Source organism: Prionailurus bengalensis, chromosome X, assembly GCF_016509475.1.
Source record: "Prionailurus bengalensis isolate Pbe53 chromosome X, Fcat_Pben_1.1_paternal_pri, whole genome shotgun sequence".
Classification (NCBI taxonomy): Eukaryota; Metazoa; Chordata; class Mammalia; order Carnivora; family Felidae; genus Prionailurus; species Prionailurus bengalensis.
In genome coordinates, this window is record NC_057361.1 from 12357033 (window position 1) to 12376885 (window position 19853).

Here is a 19853-nt window from a genome sequence, read left to right on the forward strand (position 1 = left end):
GTCCCGCCTGGTAGGAGGGAGCGCTAGGGGCTCAGGGCAAGCGGGGCAAGCGGGGCCAGAGCGGAGCGCAGGGGCGTAACCAAGGTGGAGGGCTGGGCCCAGGGGGAGCTCTGGGCGGTGGCCCGGGTGGGGAGGTGTGGCTGTGGCCGGGCTGGAGAGGCCAGGCCGCGGACTACGGAGAGCACGGTCGGGGGGCGTGGTCAGGGCAGCACGTAAGGACGTGAAGGGGCGTGGTCCTGCCCTATGGGGAGAGGCCTAAATGAGAGGGGGCGTGGCCTATGCTGTGGGGCGTGGCGGTGGGGCGTGGCTATGATGGCCCCCCGCACTAGCGGCAGGTCCCGGGTCTAGAGCTAGCTGCCAAGGTTCGCGCTCTGGAGAAACGCTAAGGTAAGGGCCGGTGGCCGACTGGAGTGGGGGCTACAGCGGAGACACGCCGACTCGGGGAGGGCTGAGACCCTCCTCACACCCCCCGCCCCACCACGCCAGGTCTCAGACTCGGGACAGCTGTTGGTCCAGCGAGAATTGCCGGGGTCCCCGCGGGGCGTCGCTCTTTCACCCCCGCAGCCCTATTCTACCATGGGACTCATCAACTAGATGGCTGCACCTCCTTAGGGTTATTGCACTTGCGGGGAAACAGTTGTCTGAGGGAATTTGGCGGGGAGGCGTGAGGGCAGTTCCCTAGGAGAGAGCGCTGCCAGGGGTGGTTGGATGTGAATTAACTCAAGTCCAACCTGCTGTGAAATAGGTGTAGACAGGGGTAAGGGCTACAAAATCTCAGATTGCAGTTCCGGAAACCAAGGCGCGACAAACTGGGACTAACTTGGGTCTGGATTGTATTCCCCCCCACCCCCGACTATACCAAGGTCTGTGGACGGAGTCCCAGCCGCCCCCAAGGCAGGGACTCAGCATCACAGCTGTGTCACGTGGACGAATCTGAGCCTTCTCCATTTCGCAGTTACTTCTGGCCTTTTTGTTTTGTGCCCCGCCCCAGAACTGAAGGAAAAACGCCTAAGTACATTTTTGATAGTTATGAGTCTTTGTGGCATTCACTGCTAAGCGCTGCTACCTTAAGGCTGGTGGCAACTCTTTAATATTAATGTAAGCACCCTCCCGTCCCCTGTATTTTCCCTGGGAAAATTTGAGAAATACAGAAGTTAATGTGTACACCTGAATTTGGTTCGAACTTGTTCTCTCCCAGCGTCTGAATACTACAGACTATATTGCTTTCTGCTTCTCCTTCTTAGTCCTTTACAGATAATGTGGCCATCTCCTCTCTGCTATTAAAAGCCTTGCTGGAATAAGGAAAGGAGTAGCCAGATTTTCGGGTGAGGGAAGCTCCCCAGCCCCTACCCCTTATCTGCCTGCACATCCCTCAGAATATGTTGGAATATGGAAAACCTTTCAGCTATCTAGGGCCTTTCTCAGATAATTTTTATGTCAGAACCAGGACTGAAATTCACCAGAAGGCCAAGATCATCAAGGGCACGGTTCTCTGTGCCTGTACACACCGACCCTGTTCTCCCTGGAGCCAGGCGAAAGGTTGTGACCACTCACAGTTGGGACTCGATAAAGAATGTGAATTGTGAGTGAATGAGAGAACTTGAATATTTTGGAAATCTGATGGGAGGAAGAAAATTCCATCTCATCGGCACCACAGGGGAGCTTGGTTGTGGCACACAAAACAGTTACTGGAAATGTATTTTGAAACCTTTGGCCACCCCAGATTGGGATCACGATCTTGGGGAAGAAGTGGGTGAGAGGAAGAAGCTCCGTTTTCTCATCAAGTCGTGACAGCTTAACCTTTCATTTACATTTCAGGGCATATTGCAAAAGACTGGCTTCCTTTGGAACTCAGGAGGTGAGAAAATGGAGAGTCAGTCTAATGAAAATTAGGGAATTTTCTTCAATGTAATTGTAACCTTTAGTTAGTACTTTTTTTTTCTGTCTGTTTTGCATACATATAAATGGCTTAATCAGGCAGAGTTCAAACTATAGCTGACCCTTGAACAGCACAGGGATTAGGGGACACCAACCCCCTGCCCAGTCGAAAATCCATCTATAACTTTTGACTCCCCCTAAAACATAACTACTAATAGCCTAGTGTTGATCAAAAACCTTACCAATAACATAGCCAATTAACATATTTTGTGTATTATATGTATTATATACTATATTACAATAAAGGAAGCTAGGGGCACCTGGGTGGCTTAGTCAGTTGAGCCTCCGATTCTTGGTTTTAGCTCAGGTCATGATCTCACGGTTCATGAGTTCAAGCCCTATGTCAGGCTCTGTGCTGCTAACCCGGAGCCTGCTTGGGATCCTCTCTCTCCCACTTTCTCTGCCCGTCCCCTGCTCACTCTCTCTCTCAAAATAAATAAATAAACTTTAAAGTAAGCTAGAGAAAAGAATATTAAGAGAATCATAGGGAAGAGAAAATACATTTACCCTACTGTACTGTATTTGTTGAAAAGAAACCCACAGGGGCGCCTCGGTGGCTCAGTCGGTTGAGTGTCCGACTTCGGCTCAGGTCATGATCTCATGGTTCACTAGTTCGGGCCCCGCGTTGGGCTCTGTGCTGACAGCTCGGAGCCTGGAGCCTGCTTCTGATTCTGTGTCTTCCTCTCTCTCTGACCCTCCCCCCATTCATGCTCTCTCTCTGTCTCAAAAGTAAATAAACGTTAAAAAAAATAAAAAAAAAAAAAAGAAACCCACATATAAATGGAGCTGTGTTGTTCAAGGATCAACTCTCCCTATCATTTAATAAATACATAATTTATTAATGATTCTTTAAAAGCTTTTAGAATCTTTTTTTCATACATTTCTAAGTCTGCAAAACATCAGATAAAAGACATGTTAGTAAAAGTTAAGGATGTACATAAATAATTAGTGATAGCAAAGGCATATAGTGAAAAAAATGTAGCGCTCCTGGGGCCCATTCAAGCTACTGTCCCATCTTTAAGGACAAACTTAAATAAGGATGGATTTTCTGTGAAATCTAGTAATGTATACTAGTAGTTCATTGTTATATATAATGTTTGATAAACATTATTTATGGTTTTTACAAGTTAAGGTTTTATGGGATCAACAGGTAAATTTAACTACCAATAAATTATAATTTTAATATAACAGAGGGGATTATCTTTAGGCTTTGGCATAAATAACCTCACGTATTGCTACAGGTATTGTAGCCCAGCATTAGCTAAGTTGAGTTTCTGTTTATTTGGATTTCCCTGGAACCCTCCTCACCCCTGACCTTCCATGCTCTGTTCCTTCCTTGATCGCCTTTACTCTTCCTTCTGTCTCTTGGCTTCCTCACTGCACTTTGTCAGTCTCCCTCTATACACCTGTTACTCCTGGGGGAGGGAAGGGAATTTTCTTCTCTCTCTGACCTCAGGACCTCTCCTGAGCACCAGAGCTGCACTGACTCTCCTAGAGTTTTCCTCCCGCTGTCCCCTTGGACCTCAACTCCGTAAGATTCACGGGAAGAGTGACCTCTTTCCCTTCCCACCTGCTCCTTGAGCCGGCTTATTTCTCTCTCCAGGGACTCATCCTCCTACCGTCAGCGTCATCCCTCCGTAAAATCATGGGGCCTTCTTCAACTTCTTCCCTCTTCTCTCTTCCAGTTGAGTGCCGGATCCTAGGTTTTTTTACCCAAATGGCAGTCTCTTGCATACAGAGTACCTTGGTTCATCGCTACTGTCACTCTCCCGTCAGTGCTTCATATTCTGTCACTTGGATTCCTGGAATTTCATTTCAAACTCAAGTGCCCAAATCTGAGCTGCTCCTGTCCCACCCGAAACCTGTTCTGCACACTGTGGTGCTCATCTCGGTTCCTGGCAACTCCGTCCTTCTAGCTGATTAGGCGGAGAATCTTTCAGTCATCCTTGAGTCCTTTCTTTCACATCTTACGGGCTGTCTCTCCAGGATACAGCCAACACCCCACTGCTTCTCACCACCTCCACTACGACATCCTTCGTTCCAGCCCCTGGATTATTCTGAGCGATCTCCCTGCTTCTTTCCTGCCTGCCATCCCAGTTGATTTCCAGTAGGCACCCTGAATGATCTTTTGAAGATACAGATCAGGTTGTGTCCTTTCTCTGCTCCCAAAACTCCATTGTGTCCCCCATTTCACTTAGAGCGGGGGTTTCCACGCAGGGGTGATTCCCCTTCTCCAAGGAACATCAGCGGTGTCAGGACACATTTTTGGTGGTCGTAATGGAGGGAGTGTGTCATCGGCATCTAAAGGGTAGGGGCCAGGGATGCTGCTAACCATCGTACAATGTATGGGACAGCCCCAAAACAGAGTTATCTGGTCAAATGTCAACAATGTCAAGGGTGAGAAATGCTGAATTAGAGACAGAACCTTTACAGTGGCCTAGAAATCTACTTGATCTGGCATTCATGATCTCTCCACCTTGTCTCCTACTACCGTCCTGCTAGTCCACTCTGCTCCTGCCGTGTTGGGCTCCTTACTATCCCTTGTATGTGCCAGCCATGCTCCCGCCTCAGGATCTCTGCATAGGCAATTCCGTCTTCCTGGAATACCCTTCCCCCGATAGCCCCAGAACTAATTCCTTCATTTCCTTCCATTTTTTGCTCAGACTTCACCTTCTCAGTAAGGCCTCCTTCAAGCGATTTATTTCAAAAACAACACTCCTTTCCCAGTGGCACTCCAGAGTCACCTCATCCTGCTCTACTTTTCACTGAATTTATTTTAATTGTCCGTGCAACTGACTTATGTGTTACGTTGCTGTTTATGATCTGTCTCCCCGACTAGAATGTAATTTCCACCAGGATAGGGACTTTGTTTTATTTCCTCGGGGATCCGAGACCAGTGTCTGGCATTTGGTAGCTGCTTGATTGACGTCCTGATGAATGCAAGGATGAAGGAAGGATGGTTGGAGGAATCTCCTTGTCACGGACCTTCCCGCGTCCGTTCTGCCCACTCCCATCCATCCTGCGCTGTGCGCATGGAGTCCTCAGAAACCATCCTGTATATGTGGAATAATACCTGAGGGTCTTCCAGCCTCCTGGAAATTCATATTCTTCAAGTTAATCTCCAGTCCCATCCAGCTTCACCTTCAGCTGCGTCACCTGGGCATCTGCTTGGCCAGCACCTTAACAAATATTCATAACAGACTTGGGATAATGGGAAATTCAGATACACTTGGCTTTGTAACAAAACGGGATTTTTTGGTCTAAAAACACAATAAAATAATCCTCAGAGACTATGTTCACTGCAGTGAGGTCAGCAGCATTCTTAGAAGACAGAGAAATGGTTCAGGTTTCTAGACCCTGCGCACAGCCCACTACTTGGTGGGCTTTGTGAAAGAAGATGACCAAGAGTTGAGGGTACCAGCAGGCTCGCTGGAACTTTGTGTACTCCTTACTCCTAGAGAGCGAGTCCAGAAGCGGGCAGGAGATACTTCCTCTGGGCCGGGTGTCATCAGCCACCAGCCTCAGTGTCGTGCACAGACAGCATGACTACAGGAAGCAGGGCAGTCGCCCAAGGAATGAGCACAGCCCTGGCCATGCCACGGTACTTTCCTGATGGCTCTCTGTGGAGCTAGACCAAGGATCATTCACCCAGACTTCGCTGGGCACCATGCTCACATGCTTCACATCCCCACACAGCCTCTTATGCAGGGCCAAGTGAGTACCCACTTGTCTGTACAACTCCCCTGGCAGTCAGACATGCACTTGGCTGTGTCTTATCACAACTTTCCCTTTGAAGGACAACCAGCATGTCCCTTCTTTTGAGTATATGTTGTACTTATCATTGGGTTTCTGGGAATTACTAAGTCTCCTTTTCCATTTAGATTGTTAAGCAAGAAAGGAGTCCTTTTCGATATGTTTGCCAACCTCTCTCTGACACTGGGATTGATTATTGAATAAGCCCAAGGTTCTGCCCATTTCAACCTCAGTTGTCCTCTCCAGCCTTGACTACTAAACACTCCTGCCTCCCCAAGTGTCCTCATCATCCCTGACATTACCCCTATCTCTCTAGCTTTGCCTCTCCTGTTCAAATTGTCTCTCTCCTGTGACGCATGGTCCAGATGCTGCCCCCTGCTAAAATTTAGAGCCTCTGCCCTCTGTGTTCTCATTGAATTAAGTCAGAGCTGCCATCACATCTGGCTTTGATTAGGAAGTATTTGTTTAATTATACTTAGTGAGATAAGACAGGCACAGAGGGAAAATGTTGTATGAGTCCACTTACATGAATTATCTGGAATAGGCAAATACATAGAGGCAGAAAGTAGACCAGGGGGTGCTCGGGGGGGTGGGGAGGATTGGGGAGTTATTGTTTAACAGGGATACAGTTTATGCCGGGAATGATGAAAGCTTGGGGTATAGATACTGGTGATGGTTACACAACGTTGTGAATGTGATATTTCATGCCACTGAACTGTACACTTAAAAAAGGTTAAAATGGAAAATATTATCTACATTTTTCCATAATACAAAAAGGTAACTAAAAAAAACAGAAAAGTTACATGTTTAATAGTTTTTTATAGATTGTAAGTTTGTGGGAATGGGGAGAAAACATGACTTTTTCGTCTTCACCCAGCCCGGTGCTTTGCATGAGATAATCACTCATTATTGCTTCAAGTCAGGAACGGAAATCAATGAAAAGAAGCACAGAATTCAGGCAAGATTTCCCCATACCTCTTAGCAATTTTTAAAATTTTATTTTATTGTTGGAGTGCCTGGGTGGCTCAGTCAGGTAAGCGTCCAACTTTGGCTCAGGTCATGATCTCACGGTTCATGAGTCCATGCCCCACTTTGGGCTCTGTGCTGACAGCTCAGAGCCTGGATCCTGCTTTGGATTCTGTGTCTCCCTCTCTCTCTGTCCCTCCCCTGCTCGTTCTGTCTCTCCCTCTCTCCCTGTCTCTCTATATATCAAAAATAAGTAAACATTGAAGAAAAAAGAAAAAAATTACCGTCAAATTGATTTTATCAGAAAGAACCTTCTGTAGTTGGAATTGTTTAATGGCATTGTCTCAAAAAGAAAACAAAAAACATGAAATTAAAAATTGTCCCAAACTGCTTTCTATTTTCTTAGTGTTTGCATTTATAGCATCAGTAGCATTTTAGCAAACTCGATTTGAATAATAAGAACTTTCATTTATACAACACTTACCAGCTTTTCTGAGAGCTTTTTCAGCCCTTAGACCATTTGAAGTCACAGAAAGAGTCAACGTCATGTATAGCATTACTGACAAATGTTTCTCCTTCTTCTCTGGTTCTAGATTCTTTCTTGCATAAGATGAAGTGTGTACATTAAGCCTTATTCTTACATATTTCAGTTCATATAATCCTTTTACTCTGCTGATCTGCAATTATAAATTATACAGTTTTGTGCTGCACATAGTCTTACAAGTTAGAAAAAAGCATAAAGGTCTTGATATGACTCTCATCCAAGATTAGGGTGGAGATAACAAGAGAGAGGTGAAATGTTTACATGAAGGGATAGGCAGGTACTGAGAAAATATCAGGTTACTGGGCTTTTTTGCCATGTTTTTAATTTTGGAAAATTGATTGTTTTCATATTCTGTCCATAAACAACACCAGAGGGTATTTTCTACAGATGATTTTTGTGGAGAAGAAACTATAAATTTGGAGATATTTTCCTATGGAAAACAATCATGGATAAGTTTCTAAGATGTCGACCATTTGCTTCAAAGTAATACAGAGAGGGGAAGTAGAAGGGAGGGTAGAAATAAAACATGCTTGGCCACCAGCAGATGATTGTTGGAATAAAGTATTGGGTATAGAGGTGGTTTTATTATAGTATTTCCACTGTTTGTACGAATTTGAAGTTTGCCAAAAGAAAAAATTAAGGACAAAAAAGAAATAGATTCTGAAAGGAGGTAGCCGATGGTCTATTATTTCATACACCTGATGAGTTAATTCAGTGAATGGGGGGATTTGAAAATGAGGTACTTTTATTTGGCACAAGGCACTATCAAGATAATATCTTGAGAAGCAGCCTGTGTGGCTCTGTCAGTTGAGCATCCGACTCCTAATTTTGGCTCAGGTCATGATCCCAGGGTCATGGGATCAAGCCCCGTGTTGGGCTCTGTGCTGAGCACGGAACCTACTTGGGATTTTTTTTCTCTCTCTCTCTGCCCCTCCCCTGCTCGTGTGTACATGCATGCATGCTCTCTCTCTCTTGAATAAATAAACATTAAAAAAACCTGATAATATCTTGAAGGTTTATTACCAATCTATATTTGAAATCTGCATAGCTTAAAGAAGGTACATATTGACATATCGCCCCAAAATGTGTATGCGTATGTATACGCGCACACACACATAAAACTAAACAAAAGTGAGTTTATGTTGGTTTGAGAATTTCTGATACCTGTTGGCAATGCAAATACTTTAGTTGTCGCTGATCTAAAGACCCCAGGTAAGGAGTTAGGCCTGCAGGCGAGGAGGCTCCATGGGATTCAGAACTTTCTACCAGTCCCCTTTAATGCAGCGACCATGCATCTTTGCTTCCTGTGTTCAGTGTGTTCACTGGCAAAGTGATGTATACAACAGGGTACATGGCACCAGGTTTCAAGGCTGGCTGCTTGCCACAGGTCACTTTACAGTACTTGGCCAGACACATGGCTCATTGATGGTCATGAAGGGTTCTGCCTGGAGCCCTCACTGGTTCCTTTCAGGTAGTAACAGGAAGTAACTCTCCTTCCTGTTTTTACTGGACACACTTCAGGTGTGATTTTTTTTTTTCTCTCCTTTCCCTTCCTTAGATGTAGACCTCTCCTCTAGCTCAGATCTAGCAAGGTTAAGGGCAGCAGCACAGGGGAGAAGAGCTAGTTCACTGCCAGTTAAAACCAGTGAAGTACACGAAGAGAAGAAAGGGTGAAATGAGAACATTTGCCTCTTTGCTCAGCATTGCTAGGGATCATTATTTCTCTTTTTATGCCTTTGGGCACCTCTCCTTCCCCCACCATTGCCAGACAATTGAGAGGCCTCTAATAGGCTGAAGGCAGAATCTGAGGAGTCATGGTTTCCCTTCCCGTATGATGTGCATTTCAAGAGGCCCTGAGCAGGAGAAATTAATGGCACACCTGGAAGGTAGAGTTCGTGCCTTGTTCGGCGTTGCATCCCGGCACCCAACATGGTGCCTGGAACAAAGGAAATGACGATAAATGTTGAAATACAAACGTTTACTGGCAGAACTTCCATCCCTGTGAGACCAGCTTAGACTCATATTTAGCTATGGTCCTCCTTCAGATCGTACAGAACTTTGGGGGTCCTTCAGATCTTACAGGTAGGGATTGGGGCCCTACCCTTAAATGGCAAGCATTTCCAAAGTGTTTCAGAAGTATAAATAACCCCACAAATGGGTGATGGTGGCATCTAGGAAAAGGAAAAACCCTTCATACTGTCTTAGAACATTCTGGCATCACTTCACAGTTTGTGGTTCTTGAAATTAGTTAAGATCAACATCTTCTCTATCGCCAAGGAAGTGTGCCCAGGTCACTGAGTGGCCATCAGGTGCCAGACAGTAAGAGATACAGCTACGGGAGAGACAGACATGGTCCCTACCACCATGGGGCTCGGCTGCCAGGAAGGTGGCATCATAAAGTACATTCCTGATGAGGTGTTCAACTGCAAGGAGCACCATGAGGGAGACGAGGGTGCTGGGCTCACCTAGTGAGTGCCGGTCAGGGGAGGCTTCTAGGAAGTGATGCTGGAGTGCAACACCTGGAGGGGGGTGGGGGGGAAGAACCAGGTGGGGATGGAGGGAGAGTGGTCCAGAGAAAGAGGAGCATCTGTACAAGCCCTGAGGCTAGAGGGAGCATAGGGAGTGGGAAGAACTGGAGTCCTTGTGGCTGGTGTGCAGGCAGAAGTGGGAAGGAGACTTGACAGCAAAGGATCTTTCCTGCTGGAGTGGCAGGTGAGTTTCAGGAAGAGGAGTGGATTAACTCTTGACTCATTCCCCCTCCACCCCTCCCCACCCCCGCCCCACCACGTGTGCTCAGAGTCCTAATGTTGTTGCCCTACTCAGAGCTTCCGCTCAATGGTCACCCTCGGTTGTTTACAGCTTCGCCTTCTCTGTCCTCCTCCCTCTAGGTTATTAGGTTCCTGCATGTTATTTCGGGCCTGATCAACATTTCAAGCTAAACATGGTGGTGATGAGTATCCTCAGGGCCATTCTGCAAGCCTCTCCATGCAGGTCACCGTGGAGAAGATTCCAGATCCCCAGCTCTGTGCCGGCGAGGCCCTGCAGCCTCTACACCTGCACGTACAAAACCCGGAACCGAGCCTGTGAGTACCCCGCTGCCTTCGAGAGAGCGAAAGGCTGGTTTCGTAGCAATCACGTGTGTCCTGCTTATCCACGTGCTGTCAGTGGCATTCCAGAGTGGGATTCTGTGCCCTAAGAACTGTGAGAACAGCTACTTGTTTCTCTACTTGTCTTCTCAGATAAATGTGGAAAATTCTTTTCCCCCAGGTTCATTGAGATGTAGTTGCCACATAACATTGTGTAAGTCGAAGTTGTGCAGCGTGATGATTTGATACACGTATATTGCAAAACTGTCATAAGGTTCAGAAAGTCCTTTCCTTGACCGATTCTCACATGTTCAAAGGATGTCGTGCCGAAATAGGACGAGGGAGATGTCCCAGTTTCCGGTACTCTGGAACCTGTTCTGTGCTGTTGTGGTTAGCAGTGGTCTTCTTACTAACGTGGATCCACAGACGGCGAATTCTCCCCGTGAATCTTAACGTTCTGCAAGTTGCGTATTCACGTTTGCCAGCAGGTCAGTGGCTTCGCGCTCTGGAATATTCTTTCCCGAGTCACAAACTGCAGAGTTAATTCCAGCCGAGCAGCTTGCCAGCGTGTGCTCTGCTGTCAGTGCGGCATCAAGGGATGCGGCAGATGGTCTCTCCTGCCACCTCCCTCATCCCGTTCTCCTGAGACACCAGCTACTTGGCACATCCCTGTGGTGCAGGGATTGTCCACCGAGGCACTACTGACCGGGGGGATGGGCCACTCTGTGATGTTGCACGTGAAGCGTGCACTGTAGGGTGATTAGCTGCAACCCTGCCCTGTATCCACAGTGGTCATCCACAGAGATGACAGTTGCACCCTCACCCAGTTAGAACAACCACAAATGTCAGCAGACATTACTAAATGAGCTCTGCGGGAGACAGAATTGCCCTGGTTAAAAATCAGTGGGACAAGAGGAGAGAATAAGAATGCATGTTTTTGTGGAGAGGTGAGTTTGAATTTGTGGAGAGGTAAAATGCCTAAGTATATTGTGAAAGAGGAATTTTTCATATTTTCTATTATCTTAAAGGAATTGACGCAGGGTTTTCAAATGTTGGTTTCCTCCTAAGTCTGGGTTTCTCTGCTTTTTCTCTCTGGGTTTTCTCTCTTTTGACATCATAAGCACATACTAAAAAAAGAAGGTAAGAAAGGAATGCTTTTATATCAGTAGTACTAATCTAGCTAAATCCAAGGACTTGAAACTTCTTCACAAATGCATTTTTATTATGAATTTACTTTGTTTCCTCTAACATTGACAATGTTCTCATTAAAATGAATTGGTCGGAGTCATAATAAATTTCTGGTTGCTGGGTGTGGCTTCCTACCAGCAGACCCACATCCTACTGGGACTGGCTTATTCTCAACACTGGCATTTTGTGGTCTGAGGCTTCAAATGGAAAAAAAGAGTCATATTTATGTAACTACCAAAGTTTTACTTTTTTTTTTTTTTTAACAGAGAGTTGAAAGATAAAGGTCTAAAGTCCAACATACATATGTCTTGCTTCTTTTAGTGCTGACAAACAAAACGCGGTGGCTTGGGGAGGTGTGGGCTTTCCTTGATTAATTTTTCACATCAGATGTTCTTGTTTTTAACTTACTAAGAGAAACTGGTGACAGTCATGATTTGGTTTTGCTTTTGGCATATTGCTCTGCCCCTCCTGTTTTCACTGGGGAGAATATTGTAATTTCTGCTGCTCTGAGCCACTGGCAGCTTAATACGATGGCAGAAGGCCCCGTTGTGTACTTGTGTGACCAAGAATGACCCAAGATCGTTGAGGGCTAGAAAAGATAACCTGCAAAGCCCGTAGCTAGTGGCCGCCGTACAGTGAAGACTGTGTGGGCAAGTACTCCTACTCCTAGTACTACGATTATCGTCATCACCGTCCTTATCGTCATAGGCTCAGTGCCCCCATCAGATGTTTTTGTGACCATTTTAAGATTGGGTTAAGTGGGCGGTGCCTGGGTGGCTCAGTCGGTTGAGCGTCCGACTTCGGCTCAGGTCATGATCTCACAGTCTGTGAGTTTGAGCCCCGCATCGGGCTCTGTGCTGATGGCTCAGAGCCTGGAGCCTGCTTCCGATTCTGTGTCTCCCTCTCTCTCTGCCCCTTCCCTTCTCATGCTCTGTCTCTCTCTATCTCAAAAATAAAATAAAAACATTAAGAAAAAAAAAATTAAAAAAAAAAGATTGGATTAAGCGGAATGAGGAGTAAATGAAGTAGGAGGATGTGGCAAATTCAGGAAGCAGCATTTCACTAGGGCCTTGTGCTCTGGGATTCACCTTCAGTCCCTGCTTCTCACCTCCCAGGGAATCATTGGCTGTCGACTCACATCACTGTTCGCTGTTATCTCAAGTAGCAGACAGTGTTGACAGTCCTAATTTGAGGACTTGTAGTATGATAAAATAAAGCTAAAAGCCTGCCCCTGTTACCCAAGATGAAAATAAAATCAAATTCGCTTAGTATATCTTCTACTGAAATTTATGTTAATTGTCACATAAAACATTCAGTGTTAGAGTAGATCAGAAAATGAAGCCCAACAGTCAACAATAAAAAAGTCTAATTAAAAACGGATCAAAGACCTTACTTAACAGACACTTCACCAAAGAAGATCTATAGATGGCAAATAAGAATATAAAAAGATGCCCCACTATGTGATCTGTGATCAGGGAAATACAAACTAACACAATAATAAGATATCACCAAACACCTATTACAGTGGCCAAATTCCAGAACACTGAGCATACTGAGTGGGTATGAGGGTGTGGGGCAACACAAACTCTTACTCATTGATGGTGAAAATGGTACAGCCACCCTGCAAGATAACTTGGCAGTTTCTTTCAGAACTAAATATATCCTTGCCATACAATTCAGCAATCATGTACCTTGGTATTTACCCAGCATTGTTTTAAACTCATGTCTATACAAAAACCTACACATGGATATTTACAGCAGCTTCATTCATAATTGCCAAAACTTGGAAGCAGCCAAGAGGTCCTGCAGTACTTGAATGGATGCCTTATCTATGGTGTACCCAGACAATGGAATTTTATATCCTCACTGAAAAGAAATGAGCTATGAAACCAGGAAGAGAAATGTAGGAACCTTAAATGCATATGACTAAGTGAAAGAAGCCAATCTGAAAAGGCTACAAACTGTGTGATTCCAACTGTATGGCATTCTAGAAAAGGCAAAACTATGCAGGCAGTAAAAAGATCAGTAGTTGCCATGTGTCAGAGTATAGGGAGGGATGGATAGGTGGAGCAGAGGATTTTTTTAGGGTAGTGAAAATACTGTGTATATTATGATGGATACAGATAAGTATACATTTGTCCAAACCCAAGGAATATATAACATCGAGAGTGAACTACAATGTAACATATGGGCTTTGGATGTTATCATGTATCAGTGTAGGTTCATGAATTATAACAAATGTACCACTCTGGTGGGGGTTGGTCATAATGGGGGATGCTGCATGTGTGGGGGCAGGGGTAAATGGGAAATCACTGTACCTTAAATTAATGAATAAATAAAGTCCTAAAAAATTAAACATGTGATCTGAGACCAAAATGACATAAATTTAATAATTTTAATTCTTAATTAAATATAAAGAATATCATCTAGAATTGAAATAGTACGTATTTTTATTTGTTATTATTTCATTGATTCTTATTTTTCATGATCTCTATGTTTAGATGGAAGAGAAATATTATTTTAGGACAACATGGACTAGAATGGCACTGTATAGGGGCACCTGAGTGGCTCAGTCAGTTAAGTGTCCAACTTTGGCTCAGGTCGTGATCTCATGGTTTGTGAGTTCAAGCCCCACATCAGGCTCTCTGCTGTCAGCACAGAGCCCACTTTCTCTGTGCCCCACTCTCTGCCCTGTATAAAATCTAGCCACTAACCCCATGTGTGTATTTTCATGTAAATATAAATGTATTAAAATGTTATGGCCACATGTTGCTAGCACTTACCACAATGGAAATTTCCATCATCAGAGAAAGTTCTATTGGACAGGACTGGTCTGTATTATAGTTGAACTGTGTTAGAAAGTTGTTCTGTTATTTCTCCAGTTAATTTTGAAGGATAAAAATCCTAGAGGACAATAGTAGTAAAAAGTTTGTTTTGCAATGTGTTCACAAAGAACTCTAATAATCCCTAAATAATACAGATTCAGGATGCCCCACATAGAGTTTTTCATTAACATTCAAATAACCTTGAGAAACAATAGGCTGATTAAGAGCCCCTTGGAATTGTATTAATAGCTTCAGGGGTATCAGCAGCAACAAGGAGCTAACAAACAGCCCTGAACTGACCCCCAGGAACTGTGGCCTTTAGTCTTCTGTGTTGTTGACTGCATGTGTATGCTGCTGTTACCTGGGCTCAACATCAAAGTGCCTTTTAAAGCCCTCATGCTCTGAGAAGACAATTTATGATTCTGTGATCATCCCTAACAATATCACATGGGAGGGGGCTGTCCCTGTGTATCCTATCACTGTGCTAAGCCCTCGGGCCTACTAGGATGGTCTTCAATCACATGAGAAAATTGTACAGCTCAAGAAAAAGGATGGTAACAGGGCAAGGCGAATGAGAAAAAAACAATGAGAGCCTAGAATAACAATGTCCAGTAGATGAATAATGTGAACCACCAATATGAGAGCCATATAGGCAATTCTGTATTTTCTAATAACTGCATCTTTAAAAAGAACAAATAATGTCAATTACATCTCAATAAAACGGGAAAATTAATTCTAAAATATCAAAAACATAGGCAAAATATAGTATATAAAGGGGCACCTGGGTGGCTCAGTTGGTTAAGTGTCTGACTCTTGATTTCAGCTCAAGTCATGATCTCACTTTCTTGAGATTGAGCCCCGCATTGGGATTTTCTCTTTCCCTTTCTCTCTACCTCTCCCCAACTTGTACTCTTTCTCCCTCTCTCTCTCGCTCTCTCTCTCAAAACAAATAAATAAATAAACTTAAAATATATATATATATATATATGTATATAGTATATAGTTAAAAATATTTTTGCCAGTATATTTGTTGGGGAGGAAGAATATTTAACCTAGCATATCCAAAATATTCTCATTTTAACATGAGATGAGTATAAAAATTCTAAATGAAATATTTTACATTGCTTTGTGCTAAGTCTTTAAGGTCCCTCGCTGTTTTACATTTATAGCACATCTCAATTTGAACAGTCACGCAAGGTGAGTGGTTACCTTATTACGCAGTGCAGGTACAGAGAATAGATATCAAGGGATGCTTAATGTAGTGTGGGGTTGTCTGGGAAGGGCCTTGAAGTGATCTTGAGAGCCTGTAGGATTTTAAGAAATGAGAAATGGGTAGATGTGATCATATGAACTGTTAAGGGGGAAGCATTTCTTTTACCCAGTTCCTGCTAGCCGGACTGAGAAACGAATTGACATGAGACAGATTAAAGGAAGATCAAATTTAATAGCATACATAAGGGAAATCCACAGACATGAAAATTCCAAGTATAGTGAGGCAACATGAGGCTTATATGAGCTACAGACAGGGGTAGGGGTCTGAGGACAAGGGAGGAAGACCATTAGCAGGAAGGTGTGAAGAGATGTTTGGAAAACAAAGGTTGCCCTATTAAGATCAGTCTCTTTTAAGTAAAGAGGACTCTTTATTAGTAGCTCTCTTCCTGGTATAAGCAAGCAGTTGAGGGAGAGGTACAGAGCTTTTCCTGAATCTGCTGGGGTTATTTGCTTTTAACACAAAATAGCATTCATGCCAAAGTGGCCTATCTTGGGGCAGCCTACCCGTGGCCCCTACAGTTCGTTCCTCTGAAACTTGCCTGAAGTTTCTACACATTTAAAGTTGAGCTGGCAAATTGTTCCATCTCATTGAACCAGTCTTAGTCCTGACAGTAGGTCAATTCAGCTAAGTTCATTTCATCTCTACCATGATGCAGATGTGTTTTCAAAATTAGGCCTTTGGTTCAAGTCATTGGGTATTAAACAACAGGCATTTCTGTGGAAACAAAAGAAAAACAATGGTTATTGATTAGGTCAAAATATACATCAGTTTTTTTTGTTCTGAGGATAGCCGGTGGAGAGGATTTCTAGATGTCAAGCTCCAAGCATCTTCAGATAGAGTGAGAGCAGGCAGTGGCAGTGTGACAGAACTTCCTGGTTTGTAGTTCTGAGTGTCTGTGGTGATTTTTGCATGGCCAATAGAAGAGCAGGCATGAAGATTGTCTACACATGAGCTGTTGTGATTTCTCTGAACTTACATCAGGTGGTTTATATTTATTTTGCAGGGCTTTGGGGGAAAAAGGGCAGTTTTAGTTCTCAAATGAATCCAATTCAGAAAGGAGGAACAAAAATCAGAAGCATTAGTTTGGACAGTTGCAGCAAAGCATTGGAAGGGACTAGAAGAAATTAGGAGCTAGCCTTGTTTGTAACAGACAGTATTAGAATCTAGTATTTACATAGGTGTGTTATTGAAACATACTTTTTCCTTTCTGTAATCACCCTGATTTCTACCAAAGATAGTCAAATTTAATATTTGTTTACAAAGTAAGTCTAGTTTTAAAAATTTGGCCTAATTATTTACAGAACCACCACAAGAATACTGATTGGCCATGTAGTTTCCTTTAAATCTCCTTTGCTGGAACTTTTCCTTGTTGTTACGAAATTATTGGAGTCTTTAAAAAAATAGGAAATATCTAGTTTCGAGATTTCAAGCTTAATTACCTTTTTTTACCATTAAAAATTTTTATTTTAATTCCAGTAAACATGCAGTGTTATATTAGCTTCAGGTGTAAAATATAGAGATTCAGCAATTCTATACATTACTCAGTGCTCATCATAATAAATGTATTCTTAATCCCCTTCACCTACTTTACCCATCCCCCCCCCCCCACTGCCCCTCTGGTAACCACCAGTTTGTTCTCTATAGTTAAGAATCTGTTTCTTGGTTTGTCTCTTTTTATCTTTGTTCCTTCGTTTTGTTTCATAAATTCCACATATCAGTGAAATCATATGGTATTTGTCTTTCTCTGACTGACTTACTTTATTTAGCATCATACTCTCTAGCTCCATCTGTGTTGTTGCAAATGGCAAAGGATCTCATTCTTTTTTATGGCTTAGCAACATTCCATTGTGTATACATGTACTTTTTCTTTATCCATTCATCTATAGGTGGACCATTGGACTGTTTCCATAATTTGGCTATTGTAAATAATGCTGCAATAAATATAGGGGTGTATATATCTTTTCAATTAGTGTTTTTGTATTGTTTGGGTAAATACCTAGTAGTGCCATTACTGGATCGTATGGTAATTCTATTTGTAATTTTTTGAGGATCCTCCATACTGTCTTCCACAGTGGCTACACCAGTTTGCATTCCCACCAACAGTGCACAATACTTCCTTTTTCTCCACACCCTCACCAACACTTGTTTCCTGTATTTTTTTTATTTTAGCTATCCTGTCAGGTGTGAGGTGATACAGCATTGTGGTGTTGATTTGCATTTTCCTGATGATGAATGATGTTGAGCATCTTTTCATGTGTCTGTTGGCCACCTGGATGTCTTTTTTGGTGAAATGTCTCCTGCCCATTTTTAAATCGGATTTTTTGGGTTTTGGGTGTTGAGTTTTAGAATTTCTTTATATATTTTAGATAATGACCCTTTATCAGATATATCATTTGTAGGGGCACCTGGGTGGCTCAGTCAGTTAAGTGGCCAACTCTTGGTTTTGGCTCAGGTCATGATCCCAGAGTCATGGGATCAAACCCCGCATCAAGTTCTACACTGAGTGTGGAGCCTGCTTAAGATTCTCTCTCCCTCCCTCCCTCTCTCCCTTGCCCCTCCCCTCACTCACACGTGCTCTCTCTCTCTCTCTCCCCAAAAAAGATATCATTTGCAAATATCTTCTCCCATTCTGTAGATTGCCATTTACTTCTGTTGATCATTTCCTTTGCTGTACAGAAATTTTTATTTTTATGTAGTCCCAATAGTTTATTTTGCTTTTGTTTCCCCTGCCTCATGGAGACATATCTAGAAAAATGTTGCTATGGCTGATGTCAGAGACATTACTGCCTGTGCTGTCTTCTAGGATTTTTATGGTTTCAGGTCTCACATTTAGGTCCATAATCCATTTTGAGTTGATTTTTGTGTATGGTGAAATAAAGTGGTCCAGTTTCATTTTTTGCATGTAGCTGTCTAGTTTCCCTAGAACCATTTGTTGAAGAGACTATCTTTTTCCCCTTGCATATTCTTGCCTCCTTTGTCATAGATTAATAGACCATATAATAGTGGGTTTACTTCTGGGTTCTTTCGGTTGCATTGATCTATATGTCTGTTTTTATACCAGTACCATACTGTTTTGACTACTACAGCTTTGTAGTATATCTTAAAACCTGGGACTGTGACAGTTTCAGCTTTGTTGTTCTTTTTCAAGATTGCTTTGGCTATTCGGCGTCTTGTGTGGTTCCATGCTTATTTTCGGATTATTTGTTTTAGTTCTGTGTAAAATGCTGTTGGCATTTTAATAGGGATTGCATTAAATATGAAGATTGTTTTGGGTAGTATAGACATTTTAAGAATATTTGTTCTTCCTGCTGGAACTTTTCATAAGGAATTTCTAGTTGTATTTTTAGCAGCACCAAGGCCAGAAGCCAAGCCAAAACTTGCACCAAATACCTGCCAGACTTTGCCTGTAAGACCTATAGATTTGGGTGAATTCTTCTCTTCTTGAGGTTCTCCAAATGTTCTGAGGTTCCCATATACCTGTCATGAATTAACCTTCTTTATCATCTGGTATGGCTGCTGGGAACTCTGTAAGCAAGGTTAATATTAAGGCCAATATTTCCAGGGGGCTTTATTGGCTCCATGAAGCCAATCTTAGTTCCTTAAAGCTGTCTGGTCATATCTAAATCTATATAGGTATCAAATATTACATTCCAGTCAAAGCCTTGGTAATATAACCTATGTTTCCAATTGTGTCCTGTTACAGGAGAACAGATTCTTATTGACCTTATGCAAATAAATGTATTGCCATAAAAATATAAGAATACTTGGGCTCCTGGGTGGCTCAGTCAGTTGGGCGTCCAACTTCGGCTCAGGTCATGATCTCACGGTTCGTGGGTTCGAGCCCTGCATTCAGGGTTTCCATTGTCAGTGTGGAGCCTGCTTTGGATCCTCTGTCTCTCTCTCTCTGCCCCTCCCCTGCTGGTTCTCTCTCTCTCTCTCATAATAAATAAATAAACTTAAAAAAAAGTTTTAAAAAATATAAGAATACTCATTTTCTGAATTATGGAGGGTTCAGGTAGGGAGGAAAGATAAATGTTTCAATTCTGTTTATAACAGTATAATTTATCAAATTATTATAGGTCAGTTAGCTTAAGAGAAAAGATTTCCTCAATCTTGAAAAACAAACCATTTCATGGGGCGCCTGGGTGGCTCAGTTGGTTAAGCGTCCGGCTTCAGCTCAGGTCATGATCTCACAGTCTGTGAGTTTGAGCCCCGCGTCAGGCTCTGTGCTGACAGCTCAGAGCCTGGAGCCTGCTTCAGATTCTGTGTATCCCTCTCTC

At 43.1% G+C, this 19853-nt stretch overlaps 1 protein-coding gene across 3 annotated transcripts in view; it reads left to right on the forward strand.

Moving 5' to 3' along the window:
* The first annotated feature begins 244 nt into the window (after positions 1-244).
* Positions 245-19853, forward strand: part of CA5B (carbonic anhydrase 5B) — a 50820-nt gene continuing 31211 nt past the window's right edge. Inside the window, exons 1-3 of one of the 3 annotated variants that reach the window (XM_043570180.1) lie at positions 311-387; positions 1819-1858; positions 10090-10284. In XM_043570180.1, the coding sequence (XP_043426115.1) occupies positions 10143-10284 (142 nt within the window). In that variant the 5' untranslated portion in view covers positions 311-387; positions 1819-1858; positions 10090-10142. Of the gene's footprint in view, positions 388-1818; positions 1859-10089; positions 10285-19853 lie in introns of all 3 variants that reach the window. The other 2 variants (XM_043570181.1, XM_043570182.1) reach the window with 2 other exon arrangements.